Source organism: Mobula birostris, chromosome 15 (assembly GCF_030028105.1).
Source record: "Mobula birostris isolate sMobBir1 chromosome 15, sMobBir1.hap1, whole genome shotgun sequence".
Taxonomy (NCBI): Eukaryota; Metazoa; Chordata; class Chondrichthyes; order Myliobatiformes; family Myliobatidae; genus Mobula; species Mobula birostris.
The window spans coordinates 11,538,858-11,558,228 of NC_092384.1; the positions used below are offsets into that span (position 1 = coordinate 11,538,858).

General features: G+C 45.0%; 1 protein-coding gene across 4 annotated transcripts in view; it reads left to right on the forward strand.

The window, feature by feature from the left end:
- elmo3 (engulfment and cell motility 3) overlaps nucleotides 1-19,371 on the forward strand; it is a 160,701-nt gene that overhangs the window by 114,132 nt on the left and 27,198 nt on the right. For all 4 annotated transcript variants that reach the window (XM_072279316.1, XM_072279315.1, XM_072279318.1 and 1 more), the window contains 3 exons: nucleotides 10,547-10,710; nucleotides 11,828-11,940; nucleotides 18,470-18,574. In XM_072279316.1, coding sequence (XP_072135417.1) covers nucleotides 10,547-10,710; nucleotides 11,828-11,940; nucleotides 18,470-18,574 — 382 coding nt within the window. The remainder of the gene's footprint in view (nucleotides 1-10,546; nucleotides 10,711-11,827; nucleotides 11,941-18,469; nucleotides 18,575-19,371) is intronic.

Below are 19,371 nucleotides of genomic sequence, written 5' to 3' on the forward strand. Positions count from 1 at the left end.
AATAGCTTAATGTATGAGCAACGCACATAAAAGTTGCTGGTGAACGCAGCAGGCCAGGCAGCATCTCTAGGAAGAGGTACAGTCGACGTTTCGGGCCGAGACCCTTCGTCAGGACTAACTGAAAGAAGAGCTATTAAGATTTGAAAGTGGGGGGGGGGGGGGAGATCCGAAATGATAGGAGAAGACAGGAGGGGGAGGGATGGAGCCAAGAGCTGGACAGTTGATTGGCAAAAAGGATATGAGAAGATCATGGGACAGGAGGCCTAGGGAGAAAGAAAGGGGGAGGGGGGAAGCCCAGAGGATGGGCAAGGGGTATAGTGAGAGGGACAGAGGGAGAAAAAGGAGAGAGAGAAAAAGGATGTGTGTATATAAATAAATAACGGATGCGAGGGAGAGGTGGGGCACTAGCGGAAGTTTGAGAAGTCAATGTTCATGCCATCAGGTTGGAGGCTACCCGGACGGAATATAAGGTGTTGTTCCTCCAACCTGAGTGTGGCTTCTTCTTGACAGTAGAGGAGGCCATGGATAGACATGCCAGAATGGGACATGGAATTAAAATGTGTGGCCACTGGGAGATCCTGCTTTCTCTGGCGGACAGAGCGTAGGTGTTCAACGAAACGATCTCCCAGTCTGCGTCATGTCTCGCCAATATATAGAAGGCCACATCGGGAGCACCGGATGCAGTATATCACCCCAGCCGACTCACAGGTGAAGTGTCGCCTCACCTGGAAGGACTGTCTGGGGCCCTGAATGGTAGTGAGGGAGGAAGTGTAAGGGCATGTGTAGCACTTGTTCTGCTTACAAGGATAAGTGCCAGGAGGGAGATCGGTGGGGAGGGATGGGGGTGATGAATGGACAAGGGAGTCGCGTAGAGAGTGATCCCTGCGGAAAGCATGGGGGGGGGGTGGGAAAGATGTGCTTAGTGGTGGGATCCCATTGGAAGTGACGGAAGTTACGGAGAATAATATGTTGGACCCGGAGGCTGGTGGGGTGGTAGGTGAGGAGCAGGGGAACCCTATTCCTAGTGGGGTGGCGGGAGGATGGAGTGAGAGCAGATGTACATGAAATGGGGGAGATGCGTTTGAGAGCAGAGTTGATGGTGGAGGAAGGGAAACCCCTTTCTTTAAAAAAGGAGGACATCTCCTTCGTCCTGGAATGAAAAGCCTCATCCTGAGAGCAGATGCGGCGGAGACGGAGGAATTGCGAGAAGGGGATGGCATTTTTGTGCGAGAAGAGGATGGCATTTTTGAAGCATCTGCACAACTTTTATCTGTGTTGCTTGAAATTCCAGCATCTGCACAACTTTTATTTGTGTCACTTGAAATTCCAGCGTCTGCAGATTTCCTCGTGTTTGCAAGGTTAATGTATGAGGGGTGTTTGATGTCTCTGGGCCAGTACTCGCTGGAGTTTGGAAGAACCAGGGGATTTCATTGAGTATCGAAAGGCCTGGATAGAGTAGATCTGGAGAGGGTGTTTCCTATAGTGGGGTAGTCTAGGACCAGAGGGCACAGCCTCAGAATAGAAGGATGTCCCTTTAAAGAACAGAGATGAGGGGAAATTTCTTTAGCCAGTGGGTGGTGAAGCTGTGAAATTCATTGCCACAAATGGCTGTGGAGACTGCCATCGGGTATATTTAAAGTGGAGGTTGATAGGTTCTTGATTAGTGAGGATGGCCAAGATTACAGGGAGAAGGCAGGAGAATGGGGTTGAGACGGATAATATATCAGTCATGACAGAGTGGCGAGCAGAGTCGTTGGGCTGAATGCTGCTCTTCTGTCATACAGGCCTTCAGAATGTACTGGAGAGTGTAGACTCTGCACTCTGGAGTGGGGCTTGAATCTCGATGTAGGACAGAGAGTCTCCCGCTGAATCCAGGCTGATCAAGCCGCTTTTTGCTTGCTGGATCAGTACACATTGAGGTGATTTAAGGGGACTTTGTTGAATGCCACTTGACTGTGCTGGGTCAAGTGGTGTGGAGAATCACTGTTGGTTCGGGTAAAGGGGAGAGACACAAAAGGGAAGTCATAAGAAGTGTTTCCAATCTCCAACTGATGGCATGAACAATGATTTCTCTAACTTCCAGAAATCTGACCCTCCTCCCCTTTCTTTCTTTTTCCATTCCACATCCTGGCTCCCCTCTCGTCTCTTATCATCTCCTCACCTGCTCATCACCAGCTCCGGTGCCCCTCCTCCTCCCCCTTCTCCCATGGTCTGTTCTTCTCCCCTTTCAGATTCTTCCTTCTTCAGCCCTTCACCTCTTCCACCCATCACCCCAGCTTCTTACTTCATCCCCACCCACCCACTTTCCCCCTCACCTCATGTCAAATATCAGCTGCAAGCCTTCCTCTCCCCCCACCTTATTCTGGCTTCTTCACCCTTCCTTTCCAGTCCCGATGAAGGGTGTTGTCACAAGTCGTCAACTGTTTATTCCCTCCGAAAATGCTGCCAGACCTGCTGAGTTCCTCCGGCATTTGTGAGTGTTGCTCTGGATTTCCAGCATCTGCAGAATCCCTTGTGTGTCAGGAATGCTTGCTGCCTGAGGTTGTGAAACTCTCATCACTAGAATTTTGCTTTGACCTTCAGATGTTGCCACTACCAAGCAGTCTGATATACAATGGGTTAAAGTTAATCCCACGTCAGACAACATCAATTAAAAGGCAGCAGCTGCTCAGAACAGAAGGGGGCAGATGAGCACGTTAAAAAGGTTAATAGCTTGTGGCCTGCCACTGAGGCTCCCCACACAATGCAAGGCAGGTAGCTCCCTGCACACAACCCCTTTACGGAAGCACATTGAGTGAGCAGGTGCAGATTTTATAGTGGGTCCTCTGGTGAGCTGGCTTCTGCATTTCCCTCTGTCCTTGTGGAATGGCCCAGTAGATCACTGTTCAGCTTTTTCTGAGCCTACCCTGGCACAGATTCCTGAAGAGCTTCCTTCTGTCTGATACAGGGGGAGTTGCTGGGGTGACTGAAAGTTTGGGCGGGGGATCTCAGCCCTCGCAGGCGCACTCATGTAAAGATGCTGGAGACTGGGTAAGAAGCTCTTGAGGTAGGACACTGTGCATGTAAAGATGCTGGTGAACCCACTGAGTTCCTCCGGCAGATTGTTATTTAAAACAGAAATGCTTTCATGAAACAAGTTCCACTTATGTTATCCTAAGCAGCACATGAGGTTTTCTATACAGAATGTTTTGGAGCTCAGACACAGTGCATGTCCCCTGAATGTTGAATAGTGGGTGAAGTGCCATCTCCATGTGTTATGGAACCTGTACCGAATGAATTGAGATGTGGATCAGACATAGAGCACTACTGCATAAAAGGCCCATCCATCTTGTCCGTGCCAAGCCCCATCAACCTAGCCCTCCCATCCATGTACTTATCCAAATTTCCCTTAAATGTTAAAATCGAACCCACGTCCACCACCTCTGCTGACAGCTCATTCCACACTCTCACCACCCTCTGAGTGAAGTTTCTGCTCATGTCCCCCTTAAATATTTCATCTTTCACCCATAACCTATGACCTTTAGTTGTAGTCTCACCCAACCTCAGTGGAGTAAGCAACGCACATAAAAGTTGCTGGTGAATGCAGCAGGCCAGGCAGCATCTATAGGAAGAGGTACAGTCGACGTTTCAGGCCAAGACCCTTCGTCAGGACTAACTGAAAGAAGAGATGGTAAGAGATTTGAGAGGGGGGGAAGGGGGTGATCCAAAATGACAGGAGAAGACAGGAGGGAGTGGGATGAAGCTAAGAGCTGAAAAGTTGATTGGCAAAAGGGATATGAAAGGATCATGGGACGGGAGGCCTAGGGAGAAAGAAAGGGGGGGGGAACTTCTCTAACTTCCATTAATGCCCCACCTCCCCTTCGTACCCCATCCATTATTTATTTATTTATTTATTATTATATATATATTTTTCTCTCTCTCTCTTTCTCCCTCTGTCCCTCTCACTATACTCCTTGCCTATCCTCTGGGATTTCCCCCCCCCCCTTTCTTTCTCCCTAGGACTCCCATCCCATGATCCTCTCATAGCCCTTTTGCCTATCACCTGTCCAGCTCTTGGCTCCATCCCTCCCCCTCCTGTCTTCTCCTATCATTTTGGATCACCCCCTCCCCCTCCCACTTTCAAATCTCTTACTAACTCTTCTTTCAGTTAGTCCTGACGAAGGGTCTCGGCCCAAAACGTGCACTGTACCTCTTCCTATAGATGCTGCCTGGCCTGCTGCATTCACCAGCAATTCTTACGTGTATTGCTTGAAGTTCCAGCGTCAGCAGATTTCCTCAGTGGAATAAGCCTGCTTGCACTTACCTTGTCAATACCCCTCATCATTTTGTATGCCTCTCTCAAATATATCCTCATTCTCCTGTGCTCTGGGGAATAGAGTCCAAACTTATTCAACCTTTCCTCATAACTCAGGTTCTCAAATCCCATCAACATCCTTGTTCAAAGTAAGTTTATTATCAAAGTACATATATGTCACCATAAACAACCCTGAGATTCATTTTCTTGCAGGCATACTCAATAACTCAAATAAAGGCATCCGTTAGTCTTGTGAGACCATGGATCTTCACTCTCCAGGGCACAGGCCTGGGCAAGGCTGTATGGAAGACCAGCAGTTGCCCATGCTGCAAGTCTCCCCTCTCCACGACACCAATGTTGTCCAAAGGAAGGGCATTAGGACCCAGACAGCTTGGCGCCAGTGTCATCGCAGAGCAATGTGTGATTAAGTGCCTTGCTCAAGGACACAACACACTGCCTCGGCTGGGGCTCGAACTCACGACCTTCAGGTAGCTAGTCCAATGCTTTAACCACTTGGCCATGTGCCCACACATAACTCAAATAACCATAATAGAATCAATGAAAGACTGCACTATCAATGAAAGACTGGTGGACAGCCAGTGTGCAAACGACATCAAACTTAGCAAATATAAAAATAAGTAAGTATAATAATAAATAAGCAATAAATAGCGAAAATGTGAGAGTCCTTGAAAGTGAGTTCATAGGTTAAAGATGGCATTAGAGCCGTGCTTATCATACAGTCACAAGTATAAAGCGAGTAGAGCAAGGGGCTAAGCCTGTATATTTTAGCTGTACTCCTTTGAACTTTTTAATATCTTTCCATTAGGTAGTTGACCATAACTGGAACAAATACTTCAAATTAGGTCTCACCAGCATTTTACACAACTTCACCATAACATGATCTCATTAAACTGGGGGATGCACATAATGTGATGGATTGTCTACAGCTGATGTTTAACCTCTGAGTCTTCAGGCAGGTGTTTGGGATGGTCTCCAACCCTCTCACACCAAATAAAAAGCTAATAGTCACCGAGTGGTACAGCCTGAAACAGCCAACATACCCATGCCATTCATCCACCATCTATGCGATTTCTATTAACCCACATTAGACCCATATCCCACGCAGTGCCTAACTGAGTGTCTCAATGCCTCTTCAATGTAATGATTGTATCAGACTCCACCACCTTCTCTCACAGTACATTCCAGCTATCAATCACCCTCTATGTGTAAAAAAAACCTTGCCCCTTAAATCTACTTAAAACTATGCTCCCTTGTTTTTGATGGGGGAAGAAGATTCTGTCTATCCTGTTTATGCTTCTCACAATCTTATACATTTCTTTGAGGTCACCACTCAGTGTCTTTTTCTTCAGGGAAAACAAGCCCAGCCTGTCAGTCCAAGACTAACTTCCCCCAAGCCAGACAATATCCTGGTGAACCCTCTCCAAATTTCCTGAGTGGTCTTATGAACTTTGTCCCGCCAGATGAGAGGGTCATGTACAAGTGGGCTTGATCACCAATTTCTCATTTGAGCCAAATAGCCTGAGGGTAAGGCATTGGATGACGTCTCTATCCATTGTTCACTCCTCCCCCATAAAAGTTAATCACTTCCTATGGAAAAAGTTGGACAACTTTGACTTGCATCCGTAGTGTTTGATGGGTGTAGGCCTGTATTGGCTGGAGTTTAGAAAATGAGTGGAGATCACACCGAGAGTGGTGGGTGTATGGAATGCACTGCTGGCGGTGGCAGTGGAAACAGATACAATAGCATCTTTTAAGAGCCTCAGGTGCAAGGAGCTTAGAAAAATAGAGGACTATGCACTAGGGAAATTCTAGGCAGTTTCTAGAGTAGGTTACATGGTCAGCACAACATTGTGGGCCGAAGGGCCTGTAATGCACTGTAGATTTCCAAGTTCTATCTCATTAAAACATAACACATATCTAAATAGAGTTCATGTGGAGAGGATGTTTTCAATAGTGAAGGAGTCTAGAACCAGAGGCAACAGACTCAGAATACAAGAAAGTCTCCTTAGAACAAAGATGAGGAGGAATTTCTTTAGCCAGATTGGTGAATCTGCAGAATTTGTTGCCACAGACAGCTGTGGAGGCCAAGTCATTGGGTATATTTAAAGTAGAGGTTGATAGGTTCTTGATTAGTAAAGGCATCAAAGTTTATGTAGAGAAGACGGGGTGGGGAATGAGAGGGAAAGTTCAGCCATGATTGTTTGGCAGAGCAGACTTGATGAGCTGAATGGCCTAATTCTTCTCCAATGTATCTTGGTCATAAATGAGCGAGAATGATTGAAACATATAAAATGCAGAGTGGTTGTTGAGAGCGTATTTTCACAAGGGATCACTCTTTAAAAATAAAAGTGTTGCCCATTTATCATAGATAAAGTGATCTTTTTCTGAGGGTGGTAATTCCTTCGAAACATTTTTCAAAGGTTGGTGCAGGAGGGTACTTCAAGGCAGAGAGAGATAGATTTTTGATAAGCAAGAAGATGTTATCAACATGAGATAGGAATATGGTGTTCAGGTAGTCAGATCAGCTGAGAACAGGTTTGAGGGGCTCAGCTACTAATTCCTGAGTTTGTGATTTGCTTTTAAGGTCAAACACATGGAAAATATGTAACAAGAGGTTCTTTAAATGTTACAATGATATTTGACAATATTATTTCTGGTTAATTTGTACTTACACACTGTGTGTGATGTTTGCTTTATAGTTACTGTAAATCTGAGTTCTGGCTCAAAGGGTTGAAGGGTTTCCATGTGTTGAAATACAGTGTGAGGGGCAAATATTTCTGTTGCAAGGCATGAGACTGAACTCTCTCCCATCTTTCCTCTGCTCAACCCCCTCCTCTCCCCTCCCCCTTCCCCCCTCACCCCCTCCATTCCCCTTCCCACCCTTCCAGTCAAATATCAGTGTTGCTGATATCTGTGAGTGGGAGTGCAGTATGGTGTGGTACTAATGTTAATTGAATGTTTCGGTAAGCTATAGCACTTTGCCAGCAATTTCAGCTGGAGGAGGAGAAACATCAGCAGCTGGTTCAACAGGAACAGCTAACAGCCTGCAATAAATGATAGGCCTGGCAGCGAGCACCAAATGATTTACTGGGATGCAACCTATTCAAAAGTCAAACAGCAGCATAAATGCCTGTTACCATCTCAACCATGAGGTCATTTCCTTTAAAACGATTGATTGATAGGCAATAGCCTTTTAGATTTGTGACAAACATTGAAACATCCTCATGAAGGGGAGAGACTGTAATCCTAGAAAAGTGACTGGTTATCTAACGGGGGATTTAAAATTATGACGTGATTTATTATAGATGGGTAAAGAAGATACTTTAACTTTAGCAGATCAATAATGGGGAACATCTACAGCTGATAAATGCAATAAGTGATGCAATTTTAAAATATTTACACACTGTGCAGGGAATTTAGATAGACGGTAACAATTTCTGTACTGCAAGATCCTACAAATAACAGTTGAGAGGATTTGCGATTCTAGCCTACTTTTAGTAATTTGAATGTTGGCCAGGTCACCCTAAGAAATCCATGCAGACTACAACGCCAATTAGAACACAAGGGTGGTATCCAGAGGGGTATGTTAATGATCTGAGTTTGGGCTCAGAAATGCTGGGATAAGGAATGGTTGCCTTGAAGCTGTCAGGGTGTGATAAAAACCTAACTTGCATCCTTGCCACCCAGTGTATCTCCAGGCTTCAAGAGGGTGATTAACAGCTTTGTAAGTCACTGAGATGTATTGCTTTGCTACAGAAAGTCAGGCTACTGGTGAGAAAGGTCCTGTCACATCCTTCATGCACAGCTGGAATCTCAATATCACCACATGCTGATCTCACTGTGGTGCAGACGAGATGGTAGTCCAACTTCTCAGGGTGCAGGTTTGTCCAAAAAACAAGGGTCTGGGGAGGGATCCAACGATCTTTGCTGAAGTTTGTCCCATGTGTAACACCAGAATCTGTGGTCTGCCTGGACACAAACTGAGATGAACTGAAGATCATCATCTTGGTGAAAGACGCACGTTGATCTGCTCATCACATTGAGCTTGATGGTCTCCAGGTGTGATGTTTGCCACTGAACTGGCATGTTCCAAGCTGTAGGAGTATGTGCTGAGGCACACGCTGAAGCTCGGTGTAGCCATCATAAAGATTCTGTGGGGAAAAGGCCACGATGTAGGGTTTCCATAAAATTGTACTGATACATCTCTGAAACAAGCCCTTTAACTAACCTGCAGACTGACCACTACCCAGCTGTCTTCGCTAATCCTATACTCAATCTATTTTATTCCCATCCATTCCAACCAGATTCCACCACTCATCGACATGTTAGGGCAATGTACAGCGGCCAATTAACCTATCATCTGACGTGAGAGAGAGCCTGCACAGTCACAGGGAGAATGTGTAAACTCCACAGAGTCAGGACTGAAGCTAGGTCACTGTAGCTGTGAGGCAGTGGCTCTGCCAGCTGTGCCACTGTGCCAGCACCCCCGTTGACATCGGCTGCTCCTGGACCCTGTGCATTAAGCCCTTAGACCCGGCACCGATAAAATATTGGAGAATATAATTGTGCTTTGTTAATATATATAAGTATCATGAATGAGTGTTAGGCATAGTGAGTGCAGAGACTGTAATGTCATTGTATAATTGTATAAGATCGATTTTGGGGGGAAACTCACTTGAAGGTACTACCAGCTTGTTAGGATATAAATGCCAGTATTATCAGCCGTATTCTGATTCATAATTTGATTGACTCTTTTTAACTAGTAGGACCAGGAAGAACTCCTTCCTTTTAGATTTGAGAGCATATTTTAAGAGGACAGGTTGAGTGAGCTAGGACTTTTCCCTTTGGAATGAAGGAGGATTAGAGATGACTTAATAGAGGTGTACAAGATGATAAGAGGCATAGATTGAATGGTTAGCCAGAAACTTTTTCCCAAGGCAAAAAAAGTTAATGCAAGAGGGAATAATTTTAAAGTGATCAGAGGAAAGTGTAGGTAGGATGTCAGAGGTAAGTTTTTTTTTACACAGTGAGCGGAACTGCTTGAGTTGGTGTAGGGGCAGATACATTCATCATCATCATCAGGTGCCGTGCCTAGTTTGAGCTTTGACTGCCACGGCCCACACACTCCTGTTTCAGGTCAAGTGGATCAATTCATTGGTATTCATTTCCAGTTCTCTGGCTGCTGTCTCCATCATCATTTGTCTTTGCCTTCCTCTTGCTTTCTTCCCTTCAATCTTTCCCATAATTACTATGCATTCTAACTCCTCTTTCCTAATCACATGTCCAATGAAGTTATGTTGCCTTCTCATGATCTCATACATTATTTCTCTTTTTGTGCTTGCTCTGTTCATGACATCCTCATTAGATATTCGTTTTGTCCATGATATTCGTTGCATCCTCCTCAAGAACCACATCTCTGCTGCTTTAATTCCTCATGTTACTAGATATTTTCTAACATTCTGAACTATATAACATAACAGGATAAACGTAACATTTCAGTACTCTGAGGCGGGTTGTCATGCCTAGTTTAGTATTGGTCAGTATACTCTTCATTCTCGTAAAGGTGTCTTTTGCCATCCCTATTCTTCTTTTGATGTCCGAGTCGCACCTGCCATCTGATGCCACCCAGCTTCCTAAGTAGCAAAAGTTCTGTAATTGTTTTATGTTTTCCCCATTTATTCTCAGCCTGCAGATAGGATTCTCCTTCTTTTTGGATATCACCATACATTCTGTCTCTTTGCAATTGATAGACTCATTTTTGCACTTTCTTCAACAACTATATCAATTAAGTTTTGTAGTTCTTCTTCCGTACTTGCAGGTAACACAATGTCATCCGCATATCTGAAATTATTGATGTTTTCTTCCTGATGTTTTCACCGCCAACTTTGATTCTCTTATTTTTTGTACTAGAAGGTACACTAGGGGCATTTAATAAGCACATGGATGATAGAAAAATTGAGGGCTATGTAGGAGGGCAGGTTAGATTGACCTTGGAGCAAGTAAAAAGGTCGCAACAGCATCATTAACTGAAGGGCCTGTACTGTGCTGTAATTATCTATGCTTTACTTTGAGTTGTGTCTTAGCAAGTTTAAAAAGCCACAAGTGGAAGAATAATAAGGTGCATTTGATCTGAATGGTGACCCTCTTCCAGCACAATAGTCCCTTCACACTGAAGAGCGCAAAACTCCTTGTGGATCAGAGACTAACAGATCTCTCTGTCATCTGTTCCAGGTTATGCAGGTGGTACGAGAGCAGATCACACGGACACTGGCGACCAAGCCCACCTCCCTTGAGCTGTTTCGCAACAAGGTCAATGCCCTGAACTACAGTGAAATTCTCAAATTACGTCAAACAGAGAGAATGCATCAGGAAGAGACTCTGGCGCCACCAGTCCTGTAAGAGTTTAACACAGCCTTGTTGAGTGTGACATGAAGTGGAAATGTGATGACCAAAGATTTGAGATGTTTCAAGAATGTACCTAAGCCTTTCTATCTTCCAGGTATTAGTGACCTTGTCAGCTGGCAAAAGATGAGGTGGACCAGGTTCTTTCTTATTTTGCTGGATCCCATAATTAATATTCAACATGTTTTAAACATTGTCCTGAGTTACTGATCTTGGTTGTGGGGAAGAAGCATCACTCTCACTGTCATGAAGTGATTACTTCTGAAATGCACATGGATTTCATTAAGATGAAGCTCTAATACTGCCTAAGTTGTTTATCTTCAACTTCCAACTTGCTCATCACCATGTTCTTTCCTATCTCTGTAATCTCTTCAGGACCTATAACCATTCCAGATTTCTACACTCCTCCATTTCTGGCAAGATTTTCCAACCTTTCTTACGTCACGGACCCTTACCATTAACAGGGGGGATCTTTGGACCCCATTATGGGAATCCCTCGACTATTGGTTAATTGCCAATCACTCCCCCGTTGTGCTTTTAGCTGCCAAAGCTCTGAGCTCTGGAATTCCCTCCCAAACTTCACCACCTCTCTATAACCCATTGAAAACATTAGAACCTATTTCAATGACTACCTGCTGTAATACTTGCAAGATTCCTAGTGCTATGGAAGGGAAGAAGTGGTTTGTAAAAGCTGGAGAGATTCCAGCTCATAATTTCCTTCAACTCCTTCAAATTCTACACTCACTTGGGCTGTTCGTGCTCTCAAATGATAGCAGTGAACAGAAGGACCTGGTACATTGGGATTGTAAAATGAAATGAATAGGACGATATTGGGTCCATTGGAGTTCTTTATACTCAGATTCAATGGGCAGGGATTTGGCCCTTTGTACAATGGGAGTGAATGTGGACCATTGGGGTTTGCAGTGTATTGAACTAGAGGAAGGAGCTTGAGCCATTAGTAATCCGAATGAAGAGGCATTTTGGAAGAGGATTCTGATGGTATCAATGTATGCGTGCCTCATATCGGAGGGATGTGCTTCTATGTGTGTCACTTTGTGCACATGCGCAGTTGAATACTTGCCTTTGTCTGCCTGTATTTCGGTTGCACAGGGAGCTGAGAGAGAGATTGAAACCAGAGCTGATGGAATTGATCAAACAGCAGCGCCTCAATCGTCTGTGTGACGGGACACTCTTCCGCAAGATCAGCAGCCGCCGGCGTCAAGGTACGCTCTCTGGGACTTGAGGCTGGTTCCTCCACTGCCTCTCACCCCTCTTTAAGAGAATTATCCAGGGAGTGAAAGGGTTAATATATGAGGTATGTTTGAGGGCTCTGGGCCAAGTCTTGCTAGAGCTTAGAAGAATGAGGAGAGATCTCATTGAAGCCTATTGAATTTTGAAAGACCTAGACAGAGACTTGGTCCACTTCTAACACCTCCCTCCCCGTTCTCAAACTCTGCCTCCATCTCTGGGGACAAACTGTCGACCACCATCTTTTATAAACCTACTGATTCCCACGGTTATCTCGAACTTACCTCTTCCACTCTGTGTCCTGTAAAACTGCCATTCCCTTTCCTCAGTTTCATTGTCTCCACCGCATCAGTTCCCAGGATGCAGCTTTCCTTTCCAGGACATCAGAGATTTCCTCCTTTTTCAAAGATCGGCATTTCCCTTCCACCACCACCTCACCTTCATTGCCTCCATTTCCCAAACATCTGCACTCACCCCATCTTCCCTCCAACTTAACAGAGATAGAGTTCCTCTTGTCCTTACCCATGAGCCTCCAGACAACACATCATACCCCCAATTTCCACAGGGATGACTCCCTCCATCATTCCTTTGTCCGTTCTCCCTCCTGGCACTTATCCTCATAAGCAGCCAAAGTGCTACACCTGCCCATTCACCTCCTCCCTCACCTCCGTTCAGGACCCTATACAGTCCTTCCAGGTGAGGCAACACTTTAGCTGCGAATCTGCTGGGATCATCTCTTGCGTCTGGTGCTCCTGATGTGGCCTCCTCTGCATTGGGTGAGAACCATAGTAAATAAGGTGACTGCTTCACTGAGCACCTTCACTCTATCTGCCAAAAGTGGAACTTCCCGGTGGCCAGACATTTTAATTACAATTGCCATTCCCATTCCGACATGTCAGTCCATGGCCTCCTCTTGTGCCACAATGGAAGCCACCCCCAAGGTGGAGGAGCAACATCTTGTATTCCGTCTTGGTAGCCTCCAATCTGATAGCATGAATATCGATTCTGCCTTCCGGTAAAAAAAAAATTCTGTCCCCCTCCCCTCTTCTTCCATTTCCCACTCTGTCCCCTTATCTCCTCTCACCTGTCTATCACCTCCCGCTGGGTCCCCTCTTCCTTCACTTTCTCCTACAGTCCACTCTCCTCTCCTATCAGATCCTTCCCCTCCCGTCCTTCATCTATCACCTTCCAGCTATCCATCTTCCCCTCCCCTTCCTTTTTATTTTGGCATCTTTCCCCTTCCTTTCCAGTCCTGAAGAAGGATCTCAACCTGAAATGTCAACTGTTTATTCATTTCCATAGATGCTGCCCGAACTGCTGAGCTCAATTCTGTTGCTTCAGAATTCCAGCATCTGCAGACTTTCTTGTGTTTAGATAGAGTGAACTTGGACAGGATGTTTCTCATAGTGGGGAAGCCTAGGACCAAAAATAGAAGGATGTCCCTTTAGAACCGAGATGAGAAGGTATTTCTCTAGCCAGAGGGTGGAGAATCTGTGGAATTCGTTGCCACAGGTGGCTATGGAGGCCAAGTCATTGGGTATATTTAAAACATCAGAGGTTACAGGGAGGATGGGATGAGAGGGATAATAAATCAACCACGATGGAATGCGGAGCAGATTCGAATGGCTTAATTTTGTCTCTTATGGCCTTGCTCTTGTGAAGGAGCTGGTTCTGGATGCACAGTATTTCCTGATGCATTTTCCAATGTACAGGTCGATCTTCTATAATCTGGCACCACTGGGACCTGAGGAGTGCCGGATTAGTGAAAATGCCGAATTACAGAAGGATCACATTAAGCAATAGCTAACCGCCTCATCATACCTTTAAGATATCATGTAAATCAGTACAAGTTAGATAATAATGAAACAGAAATATTAAATGAGTAGCAAGTGAAATGTTAATAAAGTAATATACTGCACAGGCGCAGATAAAATAAAGGGTACAGGTAAATGTACAGGAATTAACTTATACAGAACAGTTGAGCACTTCCGCTTCTAAGGTGAGACGTTTAATATACCTTCAGGCAAAGTTACATGTCTACAAGTGTGGGGTTGTCAGGATCATCAACATCTTCATCTTGAAAAGTGAGTGAAGCATCAGGAACTGGTGCTGAAACTGGCACAACCGTTTCTTCACAAACTGTTGATGTTGGTGGCAGCACGTCTGGGTGAGCAGAAGCAGAAGTCGGAGAAAGAAGGTCTTCTATACACCACATTTCACTCGACCGCCAGGCAGCCGGGGATTCGGTGCTGGGCTCTTCCCTCTTCACTCGCAGTTACTGAGGGAATCCTCGTTAGTTCCTTTTCCTCTGCTTAGTAATATGCTTAAATTCAGCAAGTCGCCACGTCTGATTTGAGGTCGTAGGCAGAAGAGAATGGAGTGCCGGCCGGGCGATGCCAGAGGGCAGTGCGCGACTGCCAGCAGGCGGGCGAGAAGGCGGACCGACCCAGCGAACGCCAGCTCCCCCGCCGCTGGCGGGTAAGACGGGCGGGTGCCGGGCGGCTGTGCCTCATGCAAATGATATTAATAAATGCAGGAAAACAAGCAGGAATCGCCTGTCTGTGCTTACAAGAGCGCGCCAACACGTGAACAGATCTAATGCAACCAAAACAATGTGCAGCAGATTAGTACGGTGGCCCGGGAAATTTGAAATTGCAGTTGCACGAAAAATTTGAAATCAGTGCCGGATTATCAAAGGAACCGGATTACAGGTAGTCAGATTAGTGAAGATTGACTGTAACATAGGGTTGTTCATGTATCAGGACAGCCATGGGCCCAGAACTATAATCGCATCACATGAGTTGGGCAAACTGAATTCAAGGAATTGAGTAGATCTGAATGAAAGTTTAGCCAAAAATTTAGTCTTAGTTATAGTAACTCTGAATCTACAGGAAATTCCCATCCAGTTCACAACTGTCCTCAGAGGTCGCTGCATGTTTGCATGAAAGTTGACCATTCGGGTCAAGACCCTTCACCAGGACCTGATAAGACCCTTCCTGAGTTCTAGCGAAGGATCTCAGCCTGAATGAGCAACTCTTTATTAATCTCCATTGATGCTGCCTGACCTACAGTGTTCCTCCAGCAGTCTGTGTGTGTTGCTCTGTGTGATTTCCAGCATTTGCAGAATCTGTTGTGTTGGGATTTGCAGTAACTCTAGTTGGGATAACAGAATGGGGCACAGATTGTAATATAATTTGAGGTCATGCAAAAAGAAGTGCTGAAATGACAATAAAGGAATAACCAACAGAGTAGGAGATCATCGCAGCATCCCTGGGAAAGGGGTGATTGCTTCTGACGGAGGTGTTTTTGTATGCTGAACTATCTGCATTTCAAAGCCTGGTTCTTGCCTTCACTGTGCTGGAGCAACCCTTACTGTTGGTAAGAGTTGGGGGACTGGTTGTGAATGTGCAGCAAGTGTTTAGCTTTAAGGATGCATCCCCACTGCGTGATTTTACATTTCGCCTGGTTAATGGTTTGGGTTAAAGGTCAGATGGATAGCCTTCTGCAAAAGACTTGAGGTAAAACTGATGGAGTAATTTGCAGAGAGGAAGTATATTGTCCCCCCAGGGGGAGGGGGGAGGAGGTTTATAGCCCTGTCCTGCTTCCGCTATTGGCAGTTTATTGCTGTGAAATTACCCAGCGTGAATTCCTGAAGTACAGCTAATATAAGGCTGTAACCAACCCCTCCCCCTCCCTAAATGATGAGAGTGACTTTGAGATTAGAATCAATATTATTAAATTGGAAGTCGAGTCTGACTCTTTGAAAGCTGCAGTGCCTCATTAGAAGTGGGTTTGATTTTCATTCTAGTGATAATATGCTTGGATTTAATGGGAATTGCCAACCTTGTTGCAAGCAAGCTGTAAATTGTGCCCTTTGATCCTAGCCTGCAGAAGCTGCTTCCACCGCACAGCCTGCTTTATTCCAGGAGAATAGTGAACAAGGAACTTTGACCTATTAGTATTGGGTGGTACAGTGGAACAGCTAGAGGTAGTGCTGTCTTGTAGCTTTGACAGCCTGGGTTTGACTCTGGCCTCAGGTACTGTCTGAGTTAAACACGAGATTCTGCAGAAGCTGGAAATCTACAGCAGCACAAATAAATGCGGGAGGAACTTCTATGGACAGAAACAAGCAGCTGATGTTTTGGGCTGACCTGCTGAAGGGTCTCAGCCGGAAATGCCAACTGTTTTTTCAGGACCTGCTGAGTTCCTGCAGCACTGTATGTCTGTGTTAAGTTTTCCCCATGGGCTTCCTTCGTTTCTCTGGTTACAGGGTCAATTAGTATAGAAATTGGCTATTCAGCCTACCACATCCATACCGATGAGTGGGTACCCATCAGCTTCAGTAATTCAAGCTGGTATAGGAGGGATCACAGTTCAGTGTTTGTCTTTGGACAAGATTACTCAGAAACCCCACGTCAGAGGTTTTAGCATTTCCTGAAGGGTTGAACATTTTGGGTTTCCCTTGTGTGGATGAGGAGGCATTAGGTTATTGGCCTCCTGCAGACATCCCACCCTGCAAAAACTCATTTCAGGGAGGTAGCGCACCCCCCCCCCGTCGACCTCCAAGGGTGTACATAATACTTTGTTTAGTGATTTTGTCTAATCTGTAAACCAAGTTGGGTATATGCAGAAAATGTCACATTAAAATATGTACTTATATTATATTATCATATTTATTCTCTTACAACTTTAAGCAAGTGTACAGGGAGTTTGGCCTCATCAAGTAGGACATCAATAGGGTAGCTCCTTAGCAGCTAGCTAGTTTAAATAACGTTAGCTATGCTAATGAACGAATGACACCTGTTAAACTCACCTCAACATGTCTTTTACATTTTAACCCACCATGGGCAATAGAAAAGTCACTGTTGCAAACAGTGCAGCGAGCAACACTGTCATTATTTTTGAGGTCGACTGTAAAGCCCGCCCACAGAGAAAACTGATAGGTCTACTTAGCAGGGGTCTGCAATCATTTTTGCACCGCAGACCGGTTTAATATTGATAATATTCTTGCTGACTGGGGGGGGGTGTTAATCACAACCGGAATATAGGTGATAAGTCAATCGGATCATAACATTTTAAGTAACATTTGGATATTAAACACACAGCGCATATTTTCCCCGTATGAACATATAAAATCATTGCAACACACCAATATCGCTGAATCAGTGGGAGCCCTGGGCTTGTTTCCCTGCAACAACACAGTCCTATCGAGGGGTGATGGGAGACAGCGATACTCGAAGGGGATTCCTTATGACCAGCCTATTCCACAATTTAGTTTTCGTTGCATTCATTGCAGAAAACTCCGCTTCACAGAGATATGTTGGAAATGGAAGCAACGTTTTCAGTGCTTCCGTGGCTATCTCAGGATATTCAGCCTTGACTTTGATCCGGAATGCCGGCAGAGATGTTATGTCAAACATACTTTTCAGCCCGCCGTCATTTGCAAGCTGTTTTTCCCGCGCTGACATGGACGGTTCACCAGGGACATTCACAAATGGGTCACGGACCCATTCCTTTGCACGTCTCGGGTCACTGATGACCTCGCGTGCGTTAAAATTCAACAGTGTGTGACAGGGAATGAGGAAAGGTGCAGCTGACTCATATCGTTTCATATCACCAAATCATATCGTTTCCTCGTGGCCTGGTGGTTGGGGACCACTCTTAGCACAAAGAGAGACCAATCAGGATGATCGCTGTCCCTCTCAAAAAAATCTATTTCCTGGATCTTGTATATAATTTCTGGGCGTCAGGGAGCCACTATCAATATGCGGGAGACTCCCGGAACTTCCGGGAGAGGTGGGATGTCTGCCTCCTGCAGGTTATCACAAGCAAATCTAGTGAAGAGTTCAGGATACCTGTATGAACTCAGAGAGTGAATGGAATGTAGAGCTCACCTTCTCAAGGTGAATGGCTGAGTGATGTGTCCACAGACAGGTCAGTAAGCTTGGGAGGCAGAGAGAATTAGAAGATGCACAACTGGGGTTAGGTGAAGGAGCACTGCAGGTAACATAAGCATTGGGAACTGGATACAAAGCAGTGGTAAATTCTATGTGCAAGCTGGATGGAATGGATACAGCACAGTAACAGGTCCTTACAGCCCAACACACCCACAATTACACCCATGTGCTAAATCTGCAGATGCTGGAAGTCCAAGCAAAACGCAGAGACACACACACACACACACACAACTCAGCAGGCCTGCTGAGTTCTTCCAGCATTTTGTGTGTGTAACATACTAAGCCGTACATCTTTGGAATATGGGAGGAAACTGGAGCATCGAAAGGAAACCCATGCAGTCACGTGGATAACATACAAACTCCTTATAGATAATGGTGGGAAATGAAGCCCCGGTTCCTGGTACTATCCGCTAGACCACCGTGTTGTGTAAACAATTCAGCTCTTGCCAAGTTGAATAACAAACGGCTTGCCATAGTTTCTCCAGCAGAGATGACGGGCTAGACTGAGGTGTGGAGGGTTAATCTTTCCCTTCTGTTTAATCTGCAGACAAGCTTTGGTACTGTCGCCTGTCACCCAACCACAAGGTCCTTCACTACGGAGACGTGGAAGAAGGAGTGGAGAACCCAGCCATCGAGTACCTGCAGGAGAAGAGTGCGTACCACTCTGGAATACTCCAGAAGCAGACACAGCCCTTCATTCTAGCCCTGATATGTAAAAGTGAATTTTTAGTGGTGAAGCACAGTCAGAATGGACTACGTGGGGTGATTCATCCAGGTAGCATGGATGGAGTTTGGGGGAAATTGATAGGTACAGGGAGAAATAAATAAAAGTATATTGGTGGAAGTGAAACCCTTAAACCAGCACTGAGCAGAAGACTTGATCTCTTCTGTTTCCACAGTAAGTTTTATATAAGTCTTTGAAGGCAACCGTCATCTCCCTCCAAAGTATCTCACAGCCACTGACCAGCAGTCAGGACCTTCCCCTCATCTCATGTCCATTACATGAATTTAAAAATTTAAAAACGATTGTTACCCTACAACCATCAGGCTCCTGAACCAGTGAGGATAACTTCACTCCCCTCAACTGATTCAACAAACTACAGACTCACTTTCAAGGACTCTACAACTCATGATCTCAGTATTATTTAATTCTTTTATTTGCACAATTTGCCTTTTGCACATTGGATGTCTGTCAATTTGTTTATGTATAGTTTTTTCATAAATTCTTTTGTATTTCTTTATTTTTCTGTAAATGCTTGCAAAAAGGAATCTCGAGGTAGTATATGATAACATGCACATCCTTTGATAAATTTACTTTGACTTTCAGGTTGTTTACATGAAATGGGTGTGCAGATAGCACAATACAAGGCCCTTCGGCAAGGAAACCAAGAGCACAAACCTTCCCAAAAAATCATCCAGAAACATGTACAACAAGTGTAGATGGACACT